The sequence below is a fragment of the Lacerta agilis genome, chromosome 4, assembly GCF_009819535.1.
Source record: "Lacerta agilis isolate rLacAgi1 chromosome 4, rLacAgi1.pri, whole genome shotgun sequence".
Lineage (NCBI taxonomy): Eukaryota > Metazoa > Chordata > Lepidosauria > Squamata > Lacertidae > Lacerta > Lacerta agilis.
This window is the reverse complement of record NC_046315.1, coordinates 58157507-58183584: the sequence shown is the minus strand read 5'-3', so window position 1 is coordinate 58183584 and position 26078 is coordinate 58157507. Positions and strand designations below refer to the sequence as shown.

Sequence of the window (26078 nt, the reverse complement as noted above, 5' to 3'; positions counted from 1 at the left end):
CACTTCTCAGCATAGCATAGATAACACCAGAGATGGAGCAGAAAAAGGCAACATGTGCCAGACAAGTAGCTTGCTCCCTTATTTTTTATTTATTTTTTGTCTTTCAAAAGTTTTACATATACAACAAAGCTTCTCCTGAAATGGAATTTGTCCTTTCTTGAGCTGTCCCATATCCCCCCCCCACTTGTTACTGCAAGCTCAGCCATGAAAATGGAAAATCATTTTCTTTTAGCCTTGGCTTTCCATCTGTAAAATGGGAATAAAAAGAGCCGCCTAACTCAAGCGTTGCTTTAAGGGATGGGTGGGGACTCTTGAGGTGCTGCTTCTCTCCAAGTTCCATTACCCTTGACCAGCATGGCCAATGGGAGTTTTAGTTCAGGAAATAATTACTAATATCTATTCCTTTTATGCTGCTTGCCATTTAACCTGAACGAACTACCGTAGTTCTAATCTTGTAACACTAAGGCCAACTTCATGCATGTAAGGATTTTGGATACCATTTAATCATCATTGCTGATGAAATCCCTATGGACTAAAAGTCAGCGTACTTAGCTTTTTTAAGTCTCCTTTCTGCACCAGCATTAACAACATTACCTATTTTTCATTTAGATTTCCTAACCTCATATGCTTCACTTGTTTCTCAAACATTCATTTCACACATTGTGCTGCAAAAAACCAGGGTTTGCAACCATAAATATATACTCAATTGACGGCGACAGCCAAACCCAAGTCCAAGAAGAGTGTCCTTGTAGAATACTTTTAAATGCCCATTTCCTCCATTTTATATCTTTTGGAATACACTGGAAAACAGATAAGATGTACACATTATAAGTTAGCTCTAGACTAAATCAGTTGCATTTATTTCCCACTGAAATTAATGAGATCTAAGTTATGACAATCCTGTCCCATTGATTTAAGTGGAATATAAATTCATCTAATATAGTCTGGATCTAGTCTTATAAATAAAGAAGCCTTATACATAAAGTAAACACATGCTGTTAAAATCAATGCTCCAGAAATCTACTTAAGGAAATGTCTATAGTTTCCCCATAACAAAGAAAACTATAGGGAGATTATAAAAAAATGAAACACGCAGAAGTCCAACAGATTTATCAGTTTAAAAATATATCAAATTTTGATTGGCCAGCATACTTCTATCATTCAGTTTCATTATGGATGAGTGCCATTCAGCATATTAATTAAAACAAAAAATCTCTAAAATTAAAGCTTCTGAAGCTTCTGCACTATTATTAGAAGAACAATTCCCTTCTCATCTTTTAAATAAATTGCTTACAAGCCTCTTGTAATATTTCTTGGAAGTGTAGATTTCTGAAAAATCAATTTACTAATGGCTCCCAAGGAACACTGGTTACCTCTTTAATGAGTGCTGAATCTTTTAACAACATGAAACACATTTTTACTACTGATCCTCTGCTAGTCTTGCTATAGCAGCATCTAAAAATGGCTAAAAAAATGAATGGATTGAAACAGTCTAATAAATATTTAATCTCAAATGCTTATTTGATTAGACACATTTACATGTGTTGCTTGGCGTATTTTAGAAAGTTCACAATGTAACTTTAGCTTCTTCCAGGAAACAGGGTGACCTTTTAAGCACATAGACAAAGCCGTTTTCTCAGCTCTTGCAACCTGCCAGCCGTAACTGACACCCCAAAGGAAACAGATATGTGATACGGCTGGACGGCAACATACTGGCACTTTATAACAAGGTTACACAAGGTGTCCAAACTGTTTCCACAATAAACTGACCACTGGAAGAAAACTCCTTTTATTGCTTAGCTACACTCAGAAGTCACCAGACATCCATTTTTTGGAGTGACATTTCTACTAGCATTGTCATTGGCATCCATCTGTCTTGAGTGGCAATGGAGTGTGCCTACCGGGGTGAAATCAAACTGCTGTGTTAGCAGCACTCAAGTGACCTCCCTGGGGTACAAGCTTGGGCAATTGTATGGAGGTCCTGGGCTGCCCAGAGGACAATACCTTGGTCTCACTGGTGTGGTCCTGAGGAAAGCAGAGCAATACATTTGGCACCAGCTTGCCTGCAGGGATTGCTGGAAGGAGGCGAACAAGGTGCCTTTCAACCAACTTAAGAATGCCTCTCCAGATTTGTGTAGGGTTAACTCCTTAGCCTTTTCTTCTCCTGAAGATATCCCACAAGTCAGCAGAGGTTTAGGATCAGAGTTTTCCTTCTCTTAGATGTGCTACTTTCCCAGATTGACGAGCCCCATCTGCTCCTCACTTCCCTCTACAACACGAGCAGAAACTATGTTCCTCACTGCTGGACCAACTACTGGTCTCATCCACTCAACCTGCCAGAACCCGTCTTTGCATGCAGGGGAAGTCCCCAACTCACTGAAGGTTTGAGATCCATCAGCTACACTCACCCAGTGACCCTCAACCTGGTTTAGCCAGCCAGTTGAAGCCATTTCCTGGGGTTTGGCCGCTGTCGCACACTGACAGCTTCTAAGAGCCATGGGTGAGAGCTGAGTGCAGGGTGGGGACCAATGGTAGACGAGCACAATGCATTCCCTACCTAAAACCTAAAGTGCTCAGATCCAGAAAGAGTAATCAGTTCACCAATTTTACCTGGGATGTCAATTGCACTGTTTAGGACTACAGTGGTACCTCTGGTTATGAACTTAATTCATTCTGGAGGTCCATTCTTAAGATGAAACCTGAGGCGCACTTTCACTAATGGGGCCTCCCGCTGTGCACACACCTCCAACGTGCGATTTCTGTTTGCATCCTGGAGCAAAGTTCACAACCAGGAGCAGCTACTTCCAGATTAGTGAAGTTCATAACCTGAAGTGTTCATAACCAGAAGCGTTTGTAACCAGAGGTACCACTGTATAAACATTGGATTTAAATAGACAGGTGCCCTATGTATGTGAACATTAAGCCTCAAAACGGATCTCTAGGGCCCTGAAAATAGGATGGGGAGGGAAGGCACAATCTCACTCATGATATCTCATTGGAGAGTAATCAGAGGACTGTATCATCTTAACAAGTAAATGCTTTACAAACAAAACCTAATCAAAGATGGGTATTTTAATGGACACCATTGATATGAATGGGTTTTGAACAACATAATAAGTATGAGCCACCCTTTCTTTTAAGATTAGGGGCTCCAGATTGTGCTGCAGATTGCAGCAGATTGTGCTCTAAAAGAGACTTACATCCAAATATTAAATCACAATCAGATCATTACAGATAGGTCTACGAGCTCTCAAGTTATCTTAGATGTCATTACACCTAAGCTGATGAGTTTATTTGTGTAATGGTTAATCTTTCTATCAGATCCTTTCTAGATGCCACATATTCACAGTTAACAGAAGCAGAAAAAGCAGAATGAAATGACCAAGCTAAAAATAAGGACATTTCCTGTTCAAATCCCAAAGCACATCTATTCATAGACTCAGTAATAGAGGAAGAATGAGTCTACTAGGTCATTTAGCCTGTCATTCTTCCAATGTCATAAGATTTTATCAGTTTTCAAACCAGATTAATGTTGATTATTTCCATGCCAGGGTAAAGTTGGGGAAAGGAGGAGAATATGTGTGCTTTGATGTTTTAGCAATTAGTCCAGTTCAGAAAACCTGAAATATTTGAAAGAGTAAAGCAAATAAAAATGTTAGGTGGTTTGTTTTTTTGCTTGTTTAGAAAAAAATACTGAGTTTCCATTGAACATTTTTTGTCATGGTTTCTCTCATCCAAACAAATCATGACTGGTAAGCAATAGAACAGACCATGGCTATAGATGAGAGCAAGACAAACCATGGGTCTGAGTTGGGACAACATGGTAAGCCAATCCATGGCTTAGCTCACAACAGCATGACAGGAGAAGCAGCAATGTGGCCATGGCACATTCTTGATACGTCATGGTTTGTCTTAGCATTTTGTGAAACTGGGCCTATATAAAAAAGGAAATTGATTTAGATTATATACTGTCTACAAATCTTCATAGTAAAACAGAGAAAAGTATTGTGAAACTGAAGTTGTCTGCATTGCTGAATCCTATCCACTCACCCCCTTTGCTACTTCATCTGGGGAAATTAGCAAAGCGGCTGAGTGACTGAAAACTTTCTGACTCAAGCATCTACAGGGAGCTTGTTGATTTTTGGCAGACTGCTGCGTCACACCCATCTAGTGACTCCATGGGGCAAACTGAGGGACAAGCCATGTTTCCCATGTGTAGGATGCTATGCTATCTCAGTGGGTCTTCCTTAGTCAAATTAAGCATGACTTTCCAAAACCTGGTCATATACTGAAAACAATTGTGATCTGGAAGACAGCGGTCCATTATTTTTTCAGCTAATGCCCTCGTCTCTCAAAGTATTAATACACCCCCACAATTGTCATAGGAACTTGGCTATGCGGCCAGCTAAACTACAGGAGCATTATACGAGGGAAATGCAGGTGTGTTAATGCATAAGGGATATAAAAGGGAGAATTGGAAAATAAAGCTATCCTGAGTCAGGAAACTCTGGTCCCACCCTGGTCCCCGTTGGTCCATGAGTGTAGTGGGGATATAAAGGCCTGATATTCCTAACAGTTCAATATGATAATAAAAAGGGCTGACTGGCTGACACAGAAAAACTTCACTGAATCTTGGATAGCTTTTGTTCATTTTTTTGTTTTGGTTTGTGAATCCTACAACTGAGTAGCAATGCTACAAAGATAGGCAGTCACATATTTACCTGCAAGTAAGTTACACTGAAATCAATTTTTGTTCTTTTTTACTCATGAACAAATACGATTAGAATTCAGTGTTCATCTGGGAGCCTTATGGGGGTTAGATTTCTATACCACTAAACAGGAATATAACATTATATGCTTATAAAGCATTTATCAGGATTTTTTTTAAAAAAAGTTAGCTCGTGTTCTTTTAGCAGAAAAGAACTGTTATTCCCCTTTTATTGAGAAGTTCTGATCCTCCTTTATATCAGCAGCAAAGGTGATCCAAAGTTTTTGAGACAAAGCTGTATGTGACTACAGAAGGGTATTGCATAACTACTAAAAGAGAATGGAAAAGAATAGCTTTCAGCTACACCCACACAATGCCTATAGGCTTCTGATTATTCATAATATAAAAAAAAATCATTGTACTCTCTTTCAATCATTAGATTTTCCTGGATAACTCTGTATTTATCTATTTATAAATAATATGAGGCATTCTCATATCAAATTTTTAAAAAGCATTACCACAAGCAACATCAAATAAAAGCAAGAAAAGAAAGAAAAGAACAAACAAACTTCAGTTCAGTAGAATGCTTTTTATTTATCATCAGTAGTATGCTAGGCAGGTCAACAGGCTAATAGGTCTCTGCGCAGAAATGTTCTCATGGAAAGCACATTCTCATGGAAATCTTTTCTTTTTTTCCCTACACTGCAGCCCACGACCTTCACAAGAAAATGCTCCAATATGAAGCAGCTGCTTTGATAACAAGAATTCAAAGCCTCCAAGGACTAGGGCAAAGCTTTCTGGGAGAGAAAACTGTTGTCTTGTTCAGAATCCAATCAAAAACCTGAATGTACTGAGCAAAAAAATAAACCAAGGTCATCATTATTCCTTCTCATTGTGTTTTGGCTTGCCTTCAAATTGCTTAGCATGTCTCTCTGAAATAGCAGCACTGCCTCCATTAAGTGAAGCTCCCATCAGTTTAATCAAAGTACCTTGCAGAATTCAAAACACAAACATGTCAGTTTCCATATATCCTTAAGTTCTTTCCATATCCTAAATGATAAAATTTGAAAAGAGCCTCCTTACTAATTCCTGTATTGCCTATGCCTGATCACATCATGTGAAGTAAAGACTGGTGGAAGAGATTTACAGTGCAATCCTATACAGGAAATCCCATTTAATTCTATGGGATTTACTCTCAGATAAATGTGTATAAGATTTCAGCCTAAAGCTGGTTTGTGAATTACAGCTGAAAGGCAGGATATAAACGTTCCACACAAACACGCAAACACATAAAAATAAAAATCCTTGGGTTGAATAAAGAAATGTCCTCTCCAAACTTAAAAACAACAAAAACATATAAATTATTCTTCCACCGAACCGCAGAAATTGGTTTACAATAAAACAGGATGATATACCAATGGAAAATAGTGACAGGATAAATAAATAAAAAGCCAACAGCCTTAAAAACAAAGCTGGGAGATTCACAGTTAAAAATATAGTGACATTAAACAGAGACAAAGCAGGCAGACGCCAATGACAAAAGAGGTACAGTAAAGGCCACTGAAACAGAACTCTTCAACAAGCTGCCTAAAACCATACTATGAGAGCGGGAGTTCTAGTGCTACTACCAAGAAGACAGGCTTTCCTGCCAGCCATCCCACCAGCAAGTGACCCTTCCCCCAAACAGGCTGCCCTATCTCCCTTTTCAGGCTGTCCTGGAAGTCTCCCAGTGCAATGCAAGACACGCAACATTTAAAGTGGTACCTCGGGTTACAGTTTCAGGTTAAGAACGGACCTCCGGAATGAATTAAGTTCTTAACCCAAGGTACCACTGTATTCCAAAAGGAAGTTTCTTCCACCAAAGCTAAATTGCCAACATCATCACCAAAGCCACACTAAACTGATGTGGTTTGACTTGACCCACCATTTGTTGGTCTCACCGGACAAGTGGCAAAAATGCAAACTTTTCCAATTAATAGCAACACCACCCCCTCTCATCTCTTCAAATAAACTGTTCGTTTTGTTTAGTTCCAATACGTGGACCATACATTTTGACAGGACTAAGAAGTCATACACTTTCGCTTTGCACCAAATTTTGGAGATAAATTAGAAACAGCCAAAGAGATTATTGCTGCCACACCTCCTATTTTTACATTCTACCTACAGCTACATAAGCATGGGAGTTGTTAACCAACTTCCATGTGGAAAGATATGGCTGGTAGTTTAACCTTGCATTGGTAGTTTATGAATTGTGTATGTCTGCTTTTTAAAAAGACAGAAAAGGATAAAAATACCAACCTTAGCGTTCAGGCAAAGATTTTTAAACCTGTATGTGGATAATATACTGAGGCCAAGTATGAAATAAAAAATGGTTATCTTTCCACAATCTTCAAAACAGAACTATCAATCTTCTTTTTCCCAAGAAAATATGAAAAATTTGTAGCACAGAGCATGAGGACAGACGTAAAAACACCAGAGCAACGTTAGGGCTCTTTTCTTGTTGGGGGAGATGGGGAAAGGTGCAGTGACTGTTCAACTACTTTACTACAAAATAATGAACAAGATCCCATTCCATGTACATCAATCAGGGCAGTGAAACAGCATATGCCATTATAATTCAAAGCAGCTGATAGTCTTTTGAACTTTTGCCAGACTATTAAAAACAATAATGAAAAATCTATTTTTATCCCAGTCACTTCCCTCCCCTTCCCAACCAGAAACCTTTAGTAAATACTGAATCTTATAAATGCACCTTGTGTTCTCACGCAACAGCATTTTATTTCTATGAATTTCTACTTAAGTGTAATTGTTTAAGCAACCCTGAAATACAGGCACCCCTTCTCACTTTTCTGTAGTCGACCTTTGCATCATTGGGGTGAGCTTCCCCCCAAGAATGCATCCCATTAAAGGGCTTTCCTACTGACCTCAGCAGAATTATGTCAGAGATTTAAATGCAATGGTAAAAGTATTTCAGACATTTTGTACTTACATTCTTCCTCTTCCTCATACCACAGCATGTAAGCATAAAAGAAAGTCCAAGGCAAACACCAACAGAGTTTCCCAAAGTACTACAATCCAGTGTCACTGTTCCAATGTCCTTTTTAAAAGCCAACAAAAATAAACCAAAATTATGATGGCTGCGACTCAACAAGCCGCAGCATTTCACACAAAAAATCCTCTCATCTCCTTAATATTCCCTTGTTAATTTCAGCGTACAGCCAGCTGCTTCTCAGAACTGGATTCTGTACCGGGGAATAACATGATTCTAACTTCCACTAAGCTGACAGAGTAACTGATGCCAGGGTTCTGTTGAGGCCCTGAGATGTTTCAAATTCCAGGACCTGCGCAGAAGCAATAAAGCACGCTTTCTTCAAAACAAGTTGGCTTCCCATAATAGGCCAGCTGATGAACTCTACATATAAGGCTCTGTTTTCAGAATGGCATGTATAATGGATTTAAGTGATGTGGAGCAGCTTTCCGGATAACATTCAAAACAACTCTACGGTGCACACAGTACTGCTTCTCTTGTAAATGCCTCGGCGGATCAGATTGTGATCTTCATCATGAAGATGAGTAGCCTTTGCAGACTGAGGAAACACATTATCAGCATCTAGTTGGGTTAATTTGAATTATACTTTATACATTTATTTTACGTTTGTTATTTTATTTTCAATGTGGGGGTGGGGTTTTTCAACTCCACCACAATTCCCCACAGCTATATTCATATTCAGCAATCATAAGAATGCCGGATCCTCAATAGTTATTGAATCAAACCTCACCACTCAGGAAATATTTTCAGAAAATAAACTCTTAACCCTTCCAACCTGAGAAATGCTATACCAAAATAACAGCCTAGAAAACAAACAAGCCAACCTATTGGGGTATAACACTTTTTAAAAAAAACTGTCTTCAGTAAACTCATGCATATTGAACATGACAAGAAATATTTGTCACAATATGTGTTTACTATGTCTCAGTTTAACTCATTTTCTTTCAGAATAGGAATATTGCCAGTCCAGTTGGCAGGGAGGGGCAAGGTTATGCTCCTGGCCTTCTGGCATTGCCATAGCTGAGGCTTACCAATAGGGAGAAGCAATGGGGAGGCTCACGCTGTGTTGATGCAACAGGAGAATTGGAGCACTGGACCAACCGGCTCTGCCAGTTGGCCCACACAGCAATGGCCTCCCCACTGGCTTGCCCTCCTACCCTCCCAGTAAACCACTCCCAATTGTACTCTGTGTGAATGTAGAAATGAACAAAATACAGACACACAGGTGATGATTTGTACTGAATGGCTCTCAAATTTGATTCAAGAAACCCAGTTCTCCTCAAGAAGACATCATCACTAATGTACACATTTTTTCAAACAATTTCCCCTAATACAATGCATTTTTGGATGTTAGTGAAAATATCTTCATTCTTATGCACATTTCCTCCTAATATAGGAATACGTAAACATTGTTTGGTTGGAGTACTGCATCACAAAATTTGGATACGTATGAATTTTGAAGGATAGCTGTGCTTTGCTCCTCATCTTGTTCAGGAAGTGCAAAGTTGATAGATTCAGCTATAAATGCATACAGAATCAAATTTCTCTTCCATTTCTAGCTCTGAGTCATAGTATTCTGTCGCTCCTTTGCCACTATAGCTTCTGGGAAATTTGTTTACCCACTTGTTAAGAGGTTAACATATGGAACAAAGCATAAGCATTAAATGTGTGGTGAATGCAAATTACACCACGTTCAAGACAATATATGTAGCTCTGCTGAAATTCCAAATATGGGGTACCTGTTAGATTTACTTTACTGTGGTAAAAAAAGCATTATTCACCTCAGACATTATCTCAATTCACCTTCAGCAAACCCCAGAAATTATCATTTGCTGGCTTGACACAGCTCCATTGCAGGTGCGCTTCCTGTTAGTTGCTTGAATAAAAAACAAAAAAACAGGAAAGCTGCCAAGCCTCATTGGCTCCTTTTCTCCACACTTCACACATCATACATTTTCCACCCCATATAAATTATTTCTCTGTGGAGCCTGACAGTAATTGGCTATAGTGGAGTCAATAGTGTGATCTCGAATGACGGGGAGGTCCAGTCATCTCCTCTGCCATTATAACCCTTTGGCCTTTTTGACTGCAGAAGCATTTTGTAACACATTTCTTGTTCTATGCCAGTGCAGTCCACCTAGGCTCTGAGGCTGCCAGCCTCCTTTGCTTCACCCCTGCTGGTAACTAATGTTTGCATGGGAATTAGAGATCCTTGCTGCTGTTACTTAATGAACTCTAACAGTGCACACACACACACACAAACTGGAAACAAAGCATTGTGTAATATATGCCTTACTCCAAAGCATAGGTTCCCCCAAAATTAAATCTAGTACCGTACAATGGTCAGATTCAACTTTTTATTCAACGGTTTACAATAAAGCAGTGCATTTTCACTTGTATAATGGGGCTTTCCCTCCACTCTTTCCCTGTGCACCCCCAACTTCCTCAAATGGACTTAGTGGGGTTAGGAGAACCCCCATAACAGCATACAGGCCAAGGAGGGGGGGGTCATTCCATCTGGCAAACTGGATGTGCAGACAGAACAATTAGCAAAGTGTGACACTGAATTCCACCCTAAGGAATTAAAATGTGTAAATCTTATAAGTTACACATTATTTCTCTCCCCCCCCCAAAAAAAATATCTTCAGTGGTAGAGCGCATGCTTTGTGTGCAGAAGATTCTAGGTTCAATCCCTGGTTTCTTTAGGTTGCACTTGGAAAACCCCAAGTCTGAAATCATGGAAAGCCACGGTGAATAATGACAATGCTGAACAAGAGGCATAGGACAGCTTACTATATCCTTATGTTCAATATGCTTTACTCATAAGAGTGCTGCTGAAAACATCAGAGCAAAATTCAAGGGTATTGCTTTGCTTTTGGGGGGGTCAAAATTCAAAATATGTATTTTGGTTTTCATAGTTAAAAAAAACCAAATAAACACCTCTTAATATTCCCATATACTTTGTATTGAGAAACTTGCTCAAAAGATTAATGGCTATATATATACTTTTGCAGGCAATGAGTAATGTCCGACTAAGTTACCTTCAGAGTAGACTCAATGATTTAAGTAACTGAAGTCTATTGATTTCAGGATGTCTACTCTTAACGCAACTAACCTTGAAAATCCCCCTACGTGGGCATTTTCTCCTTGACATTACATTTCTGGGATAATTAGTGAGTACTACTTTTCTTAGATAGCTTGGTGATTTCATGATTAATATACCAGGAAAACACTGATACGATTGATTTTGTCCAGCCACCCTGCAACAAAGCTTAGATAATGCATAATTCTATATGCTGTGAACAAGGAAGAAATGACCTCCCAAGGAAATGAAGAAGAAGCCATTAAATAGTAACTAACAGTACCTCACTGCTTTCCTTTCAAATCCCTTCAAAATGATCAGATTTTGTGTTGTGGTTACTGTCATATTTTGGTTTGCTATCTGTAGTTAATTAAAATTAATAAATAATTGCTTGGCTGGATATCTAAGCACAACATTAATAAAATTCTGATTTTTAACACACCCCTTTATCCTTTAGATTAGAGTCCCTATCATTTTTCATAGTGGTAGCCAAATTAATTCCTGACAAACCATCAGTGAATAGAGTACCTCAGCTGCCTATAAAGGATTAATTTGCAACCCACAGAGTCCAAAAGTCATGCACTGATGTTGAAAATAATTTGAAGCACAGTGTCAAGAGAAAAGAAATTGACAGTAGCAATGCTTTGAGGATTTGAGAACAAGAAAGGTTGATAAAACTAGGAGTCTAAGTAAAAAATTGCTTATTACATACAACCTCACTTGTGAATCCTCACAAGATAATATTCCTTTACCAATTTCCAAACCCTCAAGAGACCCTTCAGAGTCTTTTAACTAAATCAACAGTCTAAAGCCAAGTTTTTTTTTACTCTTCTTTAAGCTTGAATCAGGTAGGATGCAATGGGCCACAGATGTAATTGGTGTAAAGCAATTCAGGATGTGTTATAGATACACATCCCATTCAGTTTTATATACTTGCATCTGTGTAAATCTACTGGTCCTGTCATCCAATACAGAAGAGGGCCCTCCACTTCGAACTGTCTTGCTGTTCCTGCGCTATAGACAAAGTAAAGGCAGGTAAGTATACCTGCTGTCTGTTCCAGTGAATGTTGTCCCCCCCCCCCCCCGATTTACAGGGGTGATGAGTTTGCCACACCATCATCTACTGAGGAGTGTTTGTGAGTTCCTATTCATTCTACAAATCTCCTCTCTAGTGGCCTGCACTCTGCAGCCTTCCTCAGAGCCCATATTTCCTGACTGGGGTGGGGGGTGGGGAGAGGGGGAACCTGACATATTTTGGTGGGCTTTCCTCACAAGAAGGTGAGGAGACTGCCTGCTATGCATCTGACATCTGTTTATTGTTTAAGGCAGTGTTTTTCAACCTTTTTTGGGCAAAGGCACACTTGTTTCATGAAAAAAATCACGAGGCACACCACCATTAGAAAATGTTTAAAAATTTAACTCTGTGCATATATTGACTATATATAAAGTAATTCTTTTGAATTTTTCAATTTTTCCCACGGCACACCAGGCAACATCTCGCGGCACACTAGTGTGCCGCGGAACAGTGGTTGAAAAACACTGGTTTAAGGGAAGGCTTAATTTTGAAATATATATGTATGCGTGGAAAGAATGTGTTTTTACGTGAAGGGGAAGACCTTCCCTTATAAAACCAGCAAGTCTGTTCTCTCATGCTCTTAGTAGACATCTCATCCAGCTTGCTCTGCTTTCCCTGCTTCAATTAAAGCTCAGGGATTTTTTTTTTTGTGAGGGCCTCCCTTATGATAAAGTAAGCTCAACACAACACCAAAGAAATGTGAAAGCTGCTTGAAAATGGGGAAGATAAAAGCCTCTTTTGCAGGCAAAGAAATCTGTGGAGAAATTAAAGACTTTTCAGCACAGCAGTACTGTTTGTTACATTGCTGAAACAAAGAAGGTTTCATTGTTGTCCATGTCCGGGTGGAAAGCTGTGGGAAGACCCATGCAAAAATAAAAACGATTTAAGTGTAATAAGTGGACACAATAAATATTATATCTTCTGTGTAATTAATAGTAAGTACTTTATAACGTATTAGACATGTACAGGTCAATGCATACTTTAAGGCTCCAGACTGATAATACCTCATGGTAAGCCCCACTGAATTCCAAGGGACTTACTTCATAATAGTCATGCACAGGATTCCACTGTAAATTACTCAATAAAGCATTGTTTCAGGCTATGCCTGTAGGGCCCATAGGATTCAATGGGACTGATTTCTGAGTGAACTTGTATTCTCATTTGGATGATGGAGCAAATCTTTATCTTTTAAAAGTGTGGGGCGAAAGCTGCACAGACATAAGCTGATTCTGATGTACTAAGGAGGCAAAGAAGGCACTAGTCTTCACTGCTGCAAATTATTATTGTGAATTTTGAGTGATGCAGGTGGTGGGGAGCTCTGGTAGATTCTTCTTCAAAATCAACAGACAATGCAGGGTGAGTGAAGTGTACTCTAATGGCCTGTTATATTCCTGCATTTATTTTCATTTTTAACCTACACTAACTTGATCTGAAAAGCCACTGGGAGATGTTACCACTGGAGATGACATAATGACTGAGATACTGAACTCCAGAATGAGGCGGTTCATCTCAACAATTTTCATAAGTTATTACCAATATATACTGCCCTTCAACAAAAGATGTCAAGGTAGTTCACAAGATAAAAAAAGATATATCCCACTCAGATGATTAGAATGTTTTCCTACACTTTAAACTTCCCAACTTATAGTTAGCCTCTTCAAAAAGAGTTACTCAGTACAGTATTGCATTTATCCTCCAGATGGACTTTGTATCCAAATACTTCCAATAGTTAAAGGGTTGATATTTAATAGAAATGCTGTGGTAAGCCTGCAGTTTGATTCAAAGACAGATACATCTGGGATGCTTCTCATTTCTGAATTTAGATGGTTTAATTTCTATGGGTGGGTGGGTGTGGAAACATTTGTGCATGCCTCTCAGAAACACACACACACAGAGACGAGTATATATACTGTGAGTGTGTGTGTGTGCAGTATGGAGACAAATTTTGCAGAGCCTAGGGCTTGCCGATCAGAAGGTAGGCGGTTCGAATCCCCGCGAAAGGGTGAGCTTCTGTTGCTCGGTCCCTGCTCTGCCAACCTAGCAGTTTGAAAGCACGTCAAAGTACAAGTAGATAAATAGGTACTGCTCCAGAGGGAAGGTAAATGCCGTTTCTGTGCGCTGCTCTGGTTCGCCAGAAGTGGCTTAGTCATGCTGGCCACATGACCCAGAAGCTGTACGCCAGCTCCCTCGGCCAGTAACGTACGATGAGCGCCGCAACCCCAGAGTCATCCGCGACTGGACCTAATGGTCAGGGATCCCTTTATCTTTAATATTTAGTATCACATCTTGTAACAGTTAGGTTTGGCTTTTTCTGTTTTTTAGTCTTTGCACCAGACACCTTTTGAGCCTTTTATCCAGACAATTTTGGCATTTAAAGTTATGTCATCACCAACAGAAAACCTGTCCATCATATTTGTTAAATCCAGCTAGAGAAATGACCAGTGACAAAAAAGCTGAATGTTCCATTAGGAATCATCATAGCATGTTTCCCACACTCCACACACTGCTCTCACTTGCAGGTGAGTGAATGGTCCTTATCCCACTATTCGATTCTTACACGCAACAGCCTCAGAGCTTGTTCTCAACAGAGTAGGCTGCTCTTTCTAAAAACCCTTTTGACTTTTATGCAAGAGCCTCTCACAAAATTCCCAATATGCTCTCAACTAGCTTCTTCAGTTAAAAAAGGAAAACAGGGCCACTACAATTCCTGTAATTCTTTGAAACCATGTTTTCAATACATAATGTTGAGGAAAGATACTGTACTGCATCTATATGATGGCATTCAGTGAGAATGGAAACTCTCTTGAAATAAATATGATAAGCATGCTATATGTGTTGGTGTTTTTAGAAAGCTACTTACACTTTTTGTAGCTAGAAACCTATCTGAAATAAAGGAGAAACACTTTCCTTCCTTCTCCTTGAATTATCGAAGAAGGTTGTGTGTTATTTCCCATTAGTGTTTGCACATTAAATCACCTATATTTCTGAAGAAGGAGCATTTTTAGTGGTTTAGGCATGATGATAGCGCTGGAATTTGGAGGGGTACATTGACATGTGATTCTTTGAAGAACTGATGTGGTGTGTGTGGGACCTCATTTGCTGAACTCCATCAACTCCAGCCAGCATGGCCAATTTCAGGGATGATGGGAGTTGCAGTCAAATGACATCTGTAGTTCAATAGGCTCCCCAATCCTGGACTAGACACTACTGGGCCACATGGACCAATAGTCTAACTTGGCACAAGGCAGCTTCATACATGCAACCAAGGAACTATAGCTCAAAAGATTCTGTTTTGATAAGTAGCCCATGTCCTGATACTTAAAGAAAACTACCTTTTAATTACATTGACTTCATTTGAACTCTCCAAGGATCACAATGATTTACACAGCTTTAGGAAGAGAAGCAAAAGATTGTCACATTAAATCTGTGAAGACCTGGTTATTATGATGGCAAATTATGAAGACAAAATTCTGTTAGTTCAAGTCTAATGAGACATTACTGCACATGCTATGATGAATGCTAAATTATTGCTGTGCAGGTCTACGGCACATCAAACTGATAGCAAAATGAGGTTAATGCAAGCCTGCAGAGTTGACATTATAAATGTCAAGATGATCACAAAATGGTGACGGTGCAAATGTAGCATGATTTAAATACGGTGAAATAATTACAAAAAAAATATGCTGGGGGGGGGGATGAATCTACGACAAGACAAAACTTAAAGCAACATTGTTCTTGTCATCCATCAGTTTCACAAGACAATGGAGTACACCTCTGGAGGTTAAGCCAAACCCTGGAAAATAACAGCACCTGCTGTGGCTGAAGAGACCAGTAATTCACAACTGCTGTATCCAACATTGTTTTTTGCTGTGTTAGCAGCACTGAAATGACCTCTCTGGGAAACAATCCTGGGCAGTGTGTTCAGAAGTCTTGGGCTCCCCAGATGACAAGACCTGCCCCCCCTTGACCTTGTGGATGTGGTCCAAAGGAAAGCGGAGCAATACGTATGGTACCAGCGTGGCTGCAAGAGTTGCTGGAAGGAGGCTTTCAAGACACCATACAACCATCTCGGGGACTCCAGATTATTGTAGGGTTTATTCCTTAAGCCTTTCCTTCTCCTGAAGCAACATTAACCAAAACTAATCCAATTTGGGGTGTTAATAAACCTGACAGCTATATATTACCACATTATATAAAAAATTAAAAATGAATTCTGTAGGAGGAATACATACAAGCACGTCACCTTGGATAATACCAATACTGAGTAATCTCCAATTGCTAGTGCATATTTTTCTAGTATAGTAGTGGAATGGCTGAAATCAGAGATGTTACTGAGAAAGTTCTCAGCTTGAATATCACCTTTGCCATTATGTTGCCTTCTCCTATCATTAACCCTTGATCTGCAACATGAAGATAATTGTTACCATGCTGAGTTGTTGTAAAGATGTGCTGAAATAATATGGGTGAAGCACTTTGAATTCTCAGTGTGAATTTGGCGGGACTGTTGTGTTCTGGTGACTGAAATTGCCACTTTCAAGAATTTCTCACAATAGCTACAGCAGGCTAGCCAGCATATGGAAACATCTTGAAGCTTGTATAATCTTTGTTAGCAGTGCTTTCTCAATATTAGCTACGTACACAAGTACATGAAAAGACAGAGTTAGGTAGTGGAGATATAGAAGTTGCTTGTAGTTTTAACCATGCCAAAATGTGCTTTCCAAGGCTTATTGCTAACTGATTAATATAACATGGTTGTAGACTACAGCACTGCTCCTTAAAAAAAAACCTTTGAAAACTGCAGTGTTCATCTCTAAAAGAGGTTAACAACCTGAGTCACTTTTGTGCTAGAATCTGCTTCCTACCATAGCATAATTTCCCCAGTGAATGACGTTTTGTACAATCTGCATTGAGAAAGTATGATGAGCTTTAATTCCATTGATATCAGTTCTGGGCACAATACTGAGTTTAAGGGCCACTGATCTCCACACATTTAAGTATAATTAATTTTGGATTACACACCATTTGATGCTGTATTACTCAAATTTCTAGCAGCCACAGCACACCTTTACTCAGTTAAAACTCACTGACTTCTAGTATCTATAATGAGTACGAACTCGTTGGCTCAGAGAAACCCACATAGTGGAATCCTGCACTGTTGCTTGAGGAGTGATTGGACTGGGCAATTATTGGCTTGCAGTTGAAGCTGATTGGAAGGCCCGAACAATGACACATAGGGCTACAGCAATCAAGCCTCCTCAATAGATAAGCTACTCAAAGGAGAGGTTAATGATGGCATGAATTTATTTCTCATGGAACACCAGCATTTTATTCCTCATGCCATGCTAGTGTGGTCAGCAGAGTCTGGAAATTACTCCCTTCACAGAGTGGAAGCTACATCTGTTGAACAGGATCCAATCATCTCTGACTGCCAGTTAACGGAGAAATCCCCTTCCCCAGCACCACAGTCTGAATCAAAAGTGAGCCCTTTTATTAAGATTTGATGAGACCAAGTAGTTCTGACTTGCTGAAAATATTAGAAATATACAGGGAAGAGCTATAGCTTAGTGACAGAGCACATGTTTTGAAAGCAAAAGGGTCTTGGTTCAATCCCTGGCATCTCCAGGCAGGGATGGGAAAGACTGTTGTCTGGAACCATGGAGACCTGCTTTGAGTCAGTATACAGGGCTAAATCATGGCCCAATAGTCTGATTTGGTGTTAAGGCAGCTTCCCACTTAATCCGATTCACAGATCTACCATTTCATGTCTAATTTTGTCCTTAGTATCTTAGCCACTATGCTATACAAACTCTTTAGTATGCATAATTCATTTTTAAATCCTGTAATTTTATACACTTTTACATAAAACAACAACAGGTGTAAAATTGCACAGTCTATCTGCTTTGGCTGCTGCACCTGTGATATTAAACTTCCTGACAATTACACTGCTAAACATAAAACGCTTATGGCTGAAATTATCTTTCAAACTGAGTAGGTAGCATGTGACCTTTACACTGCTAACAAATGATTTCTATCCATCTAGAACAGAAAACAAGAACAAAAAACATTATTTTCACTGTGGATTTATTGTTGTGTGTGTGTTGGATAAGTTAACTATGCTATTGAAAACATTATTATTATTTTAAATAAATAAGTGAGTCATCTGCTTGTAAGTCACAAAATTAGAAGACGCCTGCTTCTTGGAAGAAAAGCAATGACAAACCTAGACCTAGACAGCATCTTAAAAAGCAGAGACACCACCTTGCCGGAAAAGGTAGTTAAAGCTATGGTTTTCCCAGTAGTAATGTATGGAAGTGAGAGCTGGACCACAAAGAAGGCTGATCACCAAAGAATTGATGCTTTTGAATTATGGTGCTGGAGGAGATTCTTGAGAGTCCCATGGACTGCAAGAAGATCAAACCTATCCATTCTGAAGGAAATCAGCCCTGAGTGCTCACTGGAAGGACAGATCCTGAAGCTGAGGCTCCAATACTTTGGCCATCTCATGAGAAGAGAAGACTCTCTGGTGCTGGGAAAGATGGAGGGCACAAGGAGAAGGGGACGACAGAGGACAAGATGGTTGGACAGTGTTCTCGAAGCTGCCAACATGAGTCTGACCAAACTGTGGGAAGCAGTGGAAGACAGGAGTGCCTGGGGTGCTCTGGTCCATGGGGTCACAAAGAGTCGGACACGACTAAATGACTAAACAACAACAACTGCTTGTAAGGTAGTAAAACTATGGGAAACAAGGAGTCTGGTCAGAAAATAAAGACTGGCTATACCGTCCGTCCGTCTGTCCGTCCCCCCCCAATTAGGCAGCCATTTATCTTGCTAAGAACAAAAATGGTATTATGCAGCATATCTCAATGTAAGCAATATTGTATAAAACGTTAACAATGGGTAGAATCCAATAATAATAGCGTGTTGTTTATCTACATGTGCAAAAGAGTGATCCTATATCTAAACAGGTACTGTCTGAACACTGAATGTTTTTGCATCAGTTCAAAATCAGGTCAGTATTTTCAGATCAACTAAGGTGTTTTCAGATCAGTTTGAAGTTAACACAAGTAAATCCACATGGATGTCTAGAAGTCCATTTAAATACATGATGTTGAATGGATGTACAGGACATGGACATGGGTGTAGCCAGGATTTTTGTTGGGGGGCTTGACTTTTGTAAGGGGGCAAAACTGATTGGTCAGTTAGTTAAGTATTTCTAATGTTTTACTTGATCCAGGGGAGCAGCTCCCCCTTGGCTACGCCCATGGACATGGATGGTGACAGGACAATTCTTAAGTAATGACAAACCATGGATTCATCAATCATGTGAAGAAATATCAATCATGTTCAAGCCTTAAGCTTGTTCACCTTATTTTTCACACTTCACATTGACCAATTCCAATCCTCACTTACTTGTTCATGTAAACTCCAATTTCCTTTACATCTGAATTGCTAACTGTTGTTTGTACTTGCTCTCCAAAACAGACTGGAAACCACATTTGCCCGAACAAGCAAGTGTAACTAGGAAGTGTGCAAATGCAAACCCAAAGCCTAAGTGGAAGCAGTTACGCTATAATTTGCCTTTATATGCCAACTGGCTCCCTGATGTTACCTGTTATTGGCAGCAATGCTTTATGTTTTGGAACTCAGCCTAGAAAATCTATTTCATAATTGATTTGTCAAGCATCAACAATAATGAAAACCTTCCTCACTGTCCAAACTGAGGGTGTCCCAGTAGAGGGTGAGCACCTATATACCATACACTTAGGAATCCTCCTTGTGGGAAGGATCAACCGCACAAGGACAATTCTACAAATACTTGCAGCCATTTCAAAAGATACTTCATTGGGTTTGTCCACACCCACCCACTTGTCCTGTGCTTAGAAAGCACAGGTCCAAGTAGATTTCTGCTTGATCCATGCTTTCGAGGCACGGGTCTGAACAGTTTTCCCCTTGCCCTCTCTTTTCTCAAGGAAAATCCACTCTTTAGCTCTAAATCAGAGCAAACGTCAATCTGGAAAAAATTCTAATTCTCATTCGTGGCAACTGGTTTTCCCTGGGGAAAGCAGCAGAACAAAAAGAAGTGTGGATAAGCCCATAATCATGGCAATTTTTGCTGGAAAGTTAACTAATATGCCTTATAGGTAAAAAGTATCAAATTTGCAGAAATATATAACAGCATAATTCTTCTTCTTTTGTTTGATTGCCAATGGAGGCCACAATGGAAAAGCACTTTGGTGACATGATCTGGCTTTTGTCTTTACAGGCTACTTTTACCAGCTGTTAGTGGTTTCCTAAATGGAAGGAGCTTCATTCACTTTTTGGATATCTCAGTTGTAAAATCAATGATTTAAATGCACCCGCTTTTTGGTGAACAAAGTTTTAAATGTTAAGCTTTAGTTTTAATAATGTTTCTGTCAGCAAATGGACAAGAATGTTTAGGTCTAATGTGCAATTAAATTCATATAGCACAAGAACAACAAGAGGTTAATTGTATTCCCAGAACTCATCAGCAGAAGAATTGAATCAATTTGAATTTGAATTGTTCTCTGTGTAGGTTTTCTTATTCTTTTTGTATATATATTCTTTGTAAAACCAGCTGCAGATAGCACCCCCACTGAGCTGCCAAGGTGGCACAGTATACATATAATAATGTTAGGGTGGCCACATGCTCTACTTTATAGATGGCAGTCCTCTATCTGAAGGAGCCCTCTATGTGAAGGGCTGCCCTGTCCAAATCTGGTTTAAAGATCAATAAGCAGAAGAAGGGAGTGCAAGACCTCCACTCTTTTTGTTGCAAAATTCCATAACACATGCTTTTATGCTCTTTCAGGATATACAGTACTCAATTCATTGCTTTTACTGGGAATTAACAATAATCTATATTTAAGCATTGGATACTTCATTTCTTCTCCACCACAAAGAAAAGCAAGTATGTGATAAGCACATGTTTTGTGTGCTGAATGTTCTAGGTGTTGGGAAATGCCCTGGGGTGCCCCTGCAGCCCCCAAACTCCGAGCGTCCTCCGGTATGCGCAGCTCTGGAAAAGGCATTTCCCTTCTTCTCCAGTGTGTTTCAGTGACATATATCAAATGATATATGCACACTAATCTTCTAGCTTAACACAGCAAGAAGCATGAGACATCGCAGAGCTACTCTACGTATTTATTTATATGCTATGTACAGACAAAGGATTCATGGCATCCTTTCTCTCCAGCTCCAAGAGAAGAACAGAAGTAAAAGCAAAAGTACAGTACGACAGCTAATACAGCGGAAAAGACAAGACTGTCTTCTGTTCCCACACTCTTCCCAGACAGGCATGTGATTTACACCAATTTCATCTGCAGCATTGGAGGCATGAAATACTAACACTGGGTACAGTCCCCAGCATCTCCAGTTAAAAGGACCAGATAGTAGGTGATGTGTAAGGCTTGAGACCCAGAAAAACTACTGCCAGTGAAGATAATACTGTGCTAAATGGACTAATAGCATGATTCAAGATATATATTATTTCATTATACAGTAAGTAACCAAGAGGGAAATCAAAATACATTGCTTAATCTCTTTCTGGCATTGTCTAGTGTGCAGACCTACCTTTTAAAAAGGCCTTCCACTTCACAAATGACACAGCTGATATCAAAGGTAGTGCATCCCATTCCACCACTTCAAGTGAAACAGAAAGCGCTGCCTTCCCCTCCTGCCTCTGCTGCTGCTGCCACCACCACTACCTACCTACCTGCTGCTGCCTGCTCTGCCACTGCCCTTCTGCATCTACCACTGGTGGAGAAGAAGCAATGCCATGGGCACCAATTCTGGGTGAGATTTTGCACAAAAGCCCATGAGATCTCATGCACTCTGGTGCTATTTCAGCTGAGATCTCACCCAAATTGATGCAATCTTGCCAAAAACTGGTGGCGTATCTCTGCCACTGGTGGAGGCAGCAGAGCAAGTGTGCTGCCTGAGGGGATTCTGCCACCTGAAGCAGTGGCCTTACCCTGCCTAATGGCTGGGCCGGCTCTGGCTGCTTGGATATTGTCCGATGAAAGTGGCTTCTTGGAATACAGTGGTATTTGGTTTACGAACTTAATCCATTCTGGAAGCCCGTTCTTAAACCAAAACCGTTCTTAAACCGAGGCACACTTTCCCTAATGAGGCCTCCTGCCGCCGGTGCCCTTCCACCGTTCAGATTCCGTTCTTAGACCGAGGTAAAGTTCTCAAACCAAGACACTATTTCTGGTTTTGCGGAGTTCATAAACCAAATCGTTTTTAAACTGGACTGTTCTTAAACTGAGGTACCACTGTATTATGAAGTAGCTGTGGTAGATTAGCAATATCTGATATACATTACTTCTGTGGCAGCAGTTATAATGATGACATAGCCCCCCCCCCCCCGGCTGATTGTTGCTGGCATCTGCCTGTCTTGAGAGACAATGGTGTGTAACTCTGGAGAAGTCAAACGGTTGTGTTAGCAGCACCAAAGAGACCTCCCTAGGGCACAAGCTTGGCAGTGTTTATGAAGGTCCTGGGCTGCCCAGATGACAAGACCCTGCTCTTGGCCTTGCTTATGCGGTCCAAAGGAAAGCAGAGATATATGTTTGGAACCAACTTAGCTGCAGGAGTTGCCAGAAGGAGGTGCACAATAGTAGGGAATTTGCTCCAGATTAAGCTAGCTCTAAACAGTCTGTGAACCATGCAATTCACAGCAGCTTACTAGCTCTTTAGGCATGGAATGGATTCCCCTGCCCCTTTTTACATGGATGACTTCCAGATAAATCAAACAATCCTTTGCAAAAGACTTGGAGTCCCTGAAAAATGCGGAACTACAAAAGTCAATCCTAAACAAAGCCATCATTTAAGAAAAATATATTTGCCATACCTGTTCCAATGGTGTTATGCACCCAACACCCTGGACCAGAAACAATCCAGTCAGTATTTTATTTTACATCCCCACCACCCAGGCAGTGTCTTTCATGTTCAAAGAACTGAAGCAGGCAAAGGGGATAGTTAGCTTCTCGTAGGATACCCTGTGGACCTTATTGAGAAGTGTCAGTAATCAAAGACTTTGAATCGCCTTTGAAATTCCACAACAGATGTTTCATCTGGACTTTTCAAGATCCTCTAAGGATAGTTCATCTGGACATGACACTTCCATTTTTTCTTTTAGGCAAATGCCATGGCACTGAATGCAGTAGAAACATATTGAATGTCCATTATGATGAATGAGTTTATTCAGTTCTACACACTAGGTCAAATTCAGCTAGGACCACTTGTTTACATGAAAGATGATAGAATCATAGAATTCTAGAGGTGGAAGGGCTCAAGGGTCATCTAGTCCAAGCCCCTGCAATGCAGGCATCCTGCCCACAGCTGTCCCTGGGTGGGCTTGAACCAATAACCTTCTGGTTAACTGCCAGATGCACTGACCCATTGTGCCACAAGATTGGCTGATGCAAATGGTTTTCTATTCAGTTTTCATTATTATCTTTGTTGAATAATAAGGTTCCACATTATTACAGAGAAGAAATATAAGGATAGATATCTACCCTGTACTAGACCTAAAGTCATGCTTCCCCCTTTCACTTTCTTTACCCCTCTATTTATGCATTTTAAAATAGTCAATGTTTATCTTGTGTTCCACCTCAGTGCTAATTGACAGAAATGCAATAATATGGCTTTGACTAGATCTCCTTACCTAGAAATTGTAACAATTTTTACAAAAGCATGCACATGTTCTGTCCTTGGACCTTAAAGCTAAAGCTGCAGGCCTAAGCACGTACAAGACATTTATGAAATAATTGACAAGTTAAAATGTTTCCCTTTCCACTATCCCCTAAAATGCATTAAAGTGCATTTGCTGAAGTTATATTGGGTCCTATGGGAGGAATTCTGTCTGCCAGATGGTGTGATGGTTTAGATTCTGGTGAGCTGGTTTGATAGTCCCCACCCCCCTTTTTTCTTAACCATGTCATCTTATGAGTCCATGAATATTTACCAAAAATTAAGGAAGTGATGGGTTTTTGTTTTTGTTGTACATTTACATAATCAGGAAAACAATCATTATTTTAACATTCCAGTTCAGTGAACAAATTGAAGTAAGGTTTCCTTACAAGTGGGATAAATGCATTTCCTTATGGAAAAGTTTATTGAAGTGATTATGAAGCAGATCATTTTCTCATGGCAATGCCTTTTTATACAAGAATCAAACCCTCATTTTATCGGTGACTAGACAATATATGAGGAGTTGCTGTCCAATACATTTCCATCCCAACTATTACAGTTCAGAAACAACTGCCTATCCCCCATTTTACAATGAAGAACATTGCAAAAAGTAGCACCTGTGAGAATATTAAAACACTCCCTGTGGTGTTATATCTAGGATGTCTTATTCACACATGCACTGTCATTCAGTGAGGAACATGCCTTTGTGAACCAGCTCTTGATATCATACTGAAACTATAGAAAAAGCAGGCACACAAGAAGAAAGACATTGATTGCCACTCAAAATCCACAAGCTATCTGTGATGAAACATCACTTGAACATTTTTATTCTTCAGAAAAACTGTGCACATTGCAATTTTACTGGTGGTTGTTGGTCTGGTAAAAGCTCATTGTCTTGTGACAGTAGATGGGTGCCAGTTAGAATCCAATGAAGGACAGACTGAATACAATTAAGAACCGGATTTAAGGATGCTTAAATTATACCAAGAAAAACAGTAATAACAAAAGATTGAACTGTGTATAAATACTGCACAATAGTATATACCTTCTCAGTTATTTAAGCCGGAAAATTAAAGCATGTCTCACATCTGTCAAACTAAAGGACAAAACTGTTCAATCATTTTTATGGTGTGCAGCTTGGCATGAGAAAATTTACTGTATTTACATTAAGCTATGTTGAGAGCTTCCCAAGAGTGCACATAAGCATTATGTTAACAGCCAGCCATCTTGTTTGACACAAAACAGCTAGCCACCTGGCAATCACATGAACTCAGCACAAATTATTTTGCAACTCTCAAAATGCTATCCACACAGAAACATTTCCTAGTCCTGAGTTGGGGCTCTGGTGTGGCAATCTCTATATGGTGGTGCTAGACAGTGGCAGCATCCAGGTGCAATTTTGTCCTATCTCCCACATCTTACAGGCATGGAAGCAGCTAAAGGTGTATCTTACTTTTGTGAATAATAATGCATATATTTGATTCCTTATATAGCCTTTACAGATGTGCTGTTAGAGAACTATGTATATATTGTGAAATGTAATGCTGTACTTCTTCTCCACACATGAAGGAACACACACATGCAAATACACACACACTTTAAGCTATGGCAAGTAGTACTTACAGGCATTGTGTTAAGAACATTTTTTATTAACTGATAAAAAAAATCTCTTGTGTAGAATATTATTCAGTTTAAAACCAAATTTGGCTAGCACTTAAATTTCATAGGCATCCCCCCAAATGCTTCATTTCCATGCAGGAAAGCTTCTATCTTCCTCCACACAAATCAAGCAGCCAAGGCAGTGACATGACAGAATATCTATTTGGAGGGTTATCCAAAAAAGGAGATTGTACCCTTGACGCAAACAGCTCCCTAAGAATAGAAATGGCCCTCCCAGTCCCAAACAAAATCAGTTAACAGGCAGCCAAGAAAATATCAGAACGAACAATCAGCTAATTCCCACTCACACTATGTATCTGGCACTAGTTCATGCTCTGCCCTACGCCAGTACCAACTAAGGCAGCAACTGGGAGGCTCAGAGAAGACAGCTGTTTCCCTCACTGGTTTTTTTTTTAAAAACAAGCTTTTCTCCCTCGCTCCAATGCTGTACAAAACAAATTGTGCAGCTGGCCTTAAATCCACCTGTCTCCAGCTTGTCTGCACTCATGTAATTACCAAGAAACTAGCTGTAGCAAGGAGCTTCGTAGAACAAAAAAAGACTCAGCCCATGTACAAAACTGAGAAAGAAGGGTTATTTTATGGGTGATGCCATGAGTAGCAAAAAATAAAGGGTATCCCACTGTCATTTTCTGCTAATGAATCCAAAGGCATAGGGAAATTCAATATCATTTTCACCATATATTTCTTTTTCATATTTCACCCACCTCAGACTGATGCATCTTCAATTGTACAAGGAAGCATGTTTCAAAAGGTAGCACAATTGGACTGT

The 26078-nt window shown here is 39.8% G+C and overlaps 1 protein-coding gene across 2 annotated transcripts in view; it reads right to left on the bottom strand.

Moving 5' to 3' along the window:
- Positions 1–26078, bottom strand: part of DMD (dystrophin) — a 1040101-nt gene that overhangs the window by 887350 nt on the left and 126673 nt on the right. Inside the window, exon 1 of one of the 2 annotated variants that reach the window (XM_033147200.1) lies at positions 7698–8185. The exons of the other annotated variant lie outside the window; for it this stretch is intronic. Within the exon in view, the coding sequence (XP_033003091.1) occupies positions 7698–7725 (28 nt within the window). The 5' untranslated portion in view covers positions 7726–8185. Of the gene's footprint in view, positions 1–7697; positions 8186–26078 lie in introns of those variants that run through there. 2 annotated transcript variants of the gene reach the window in all.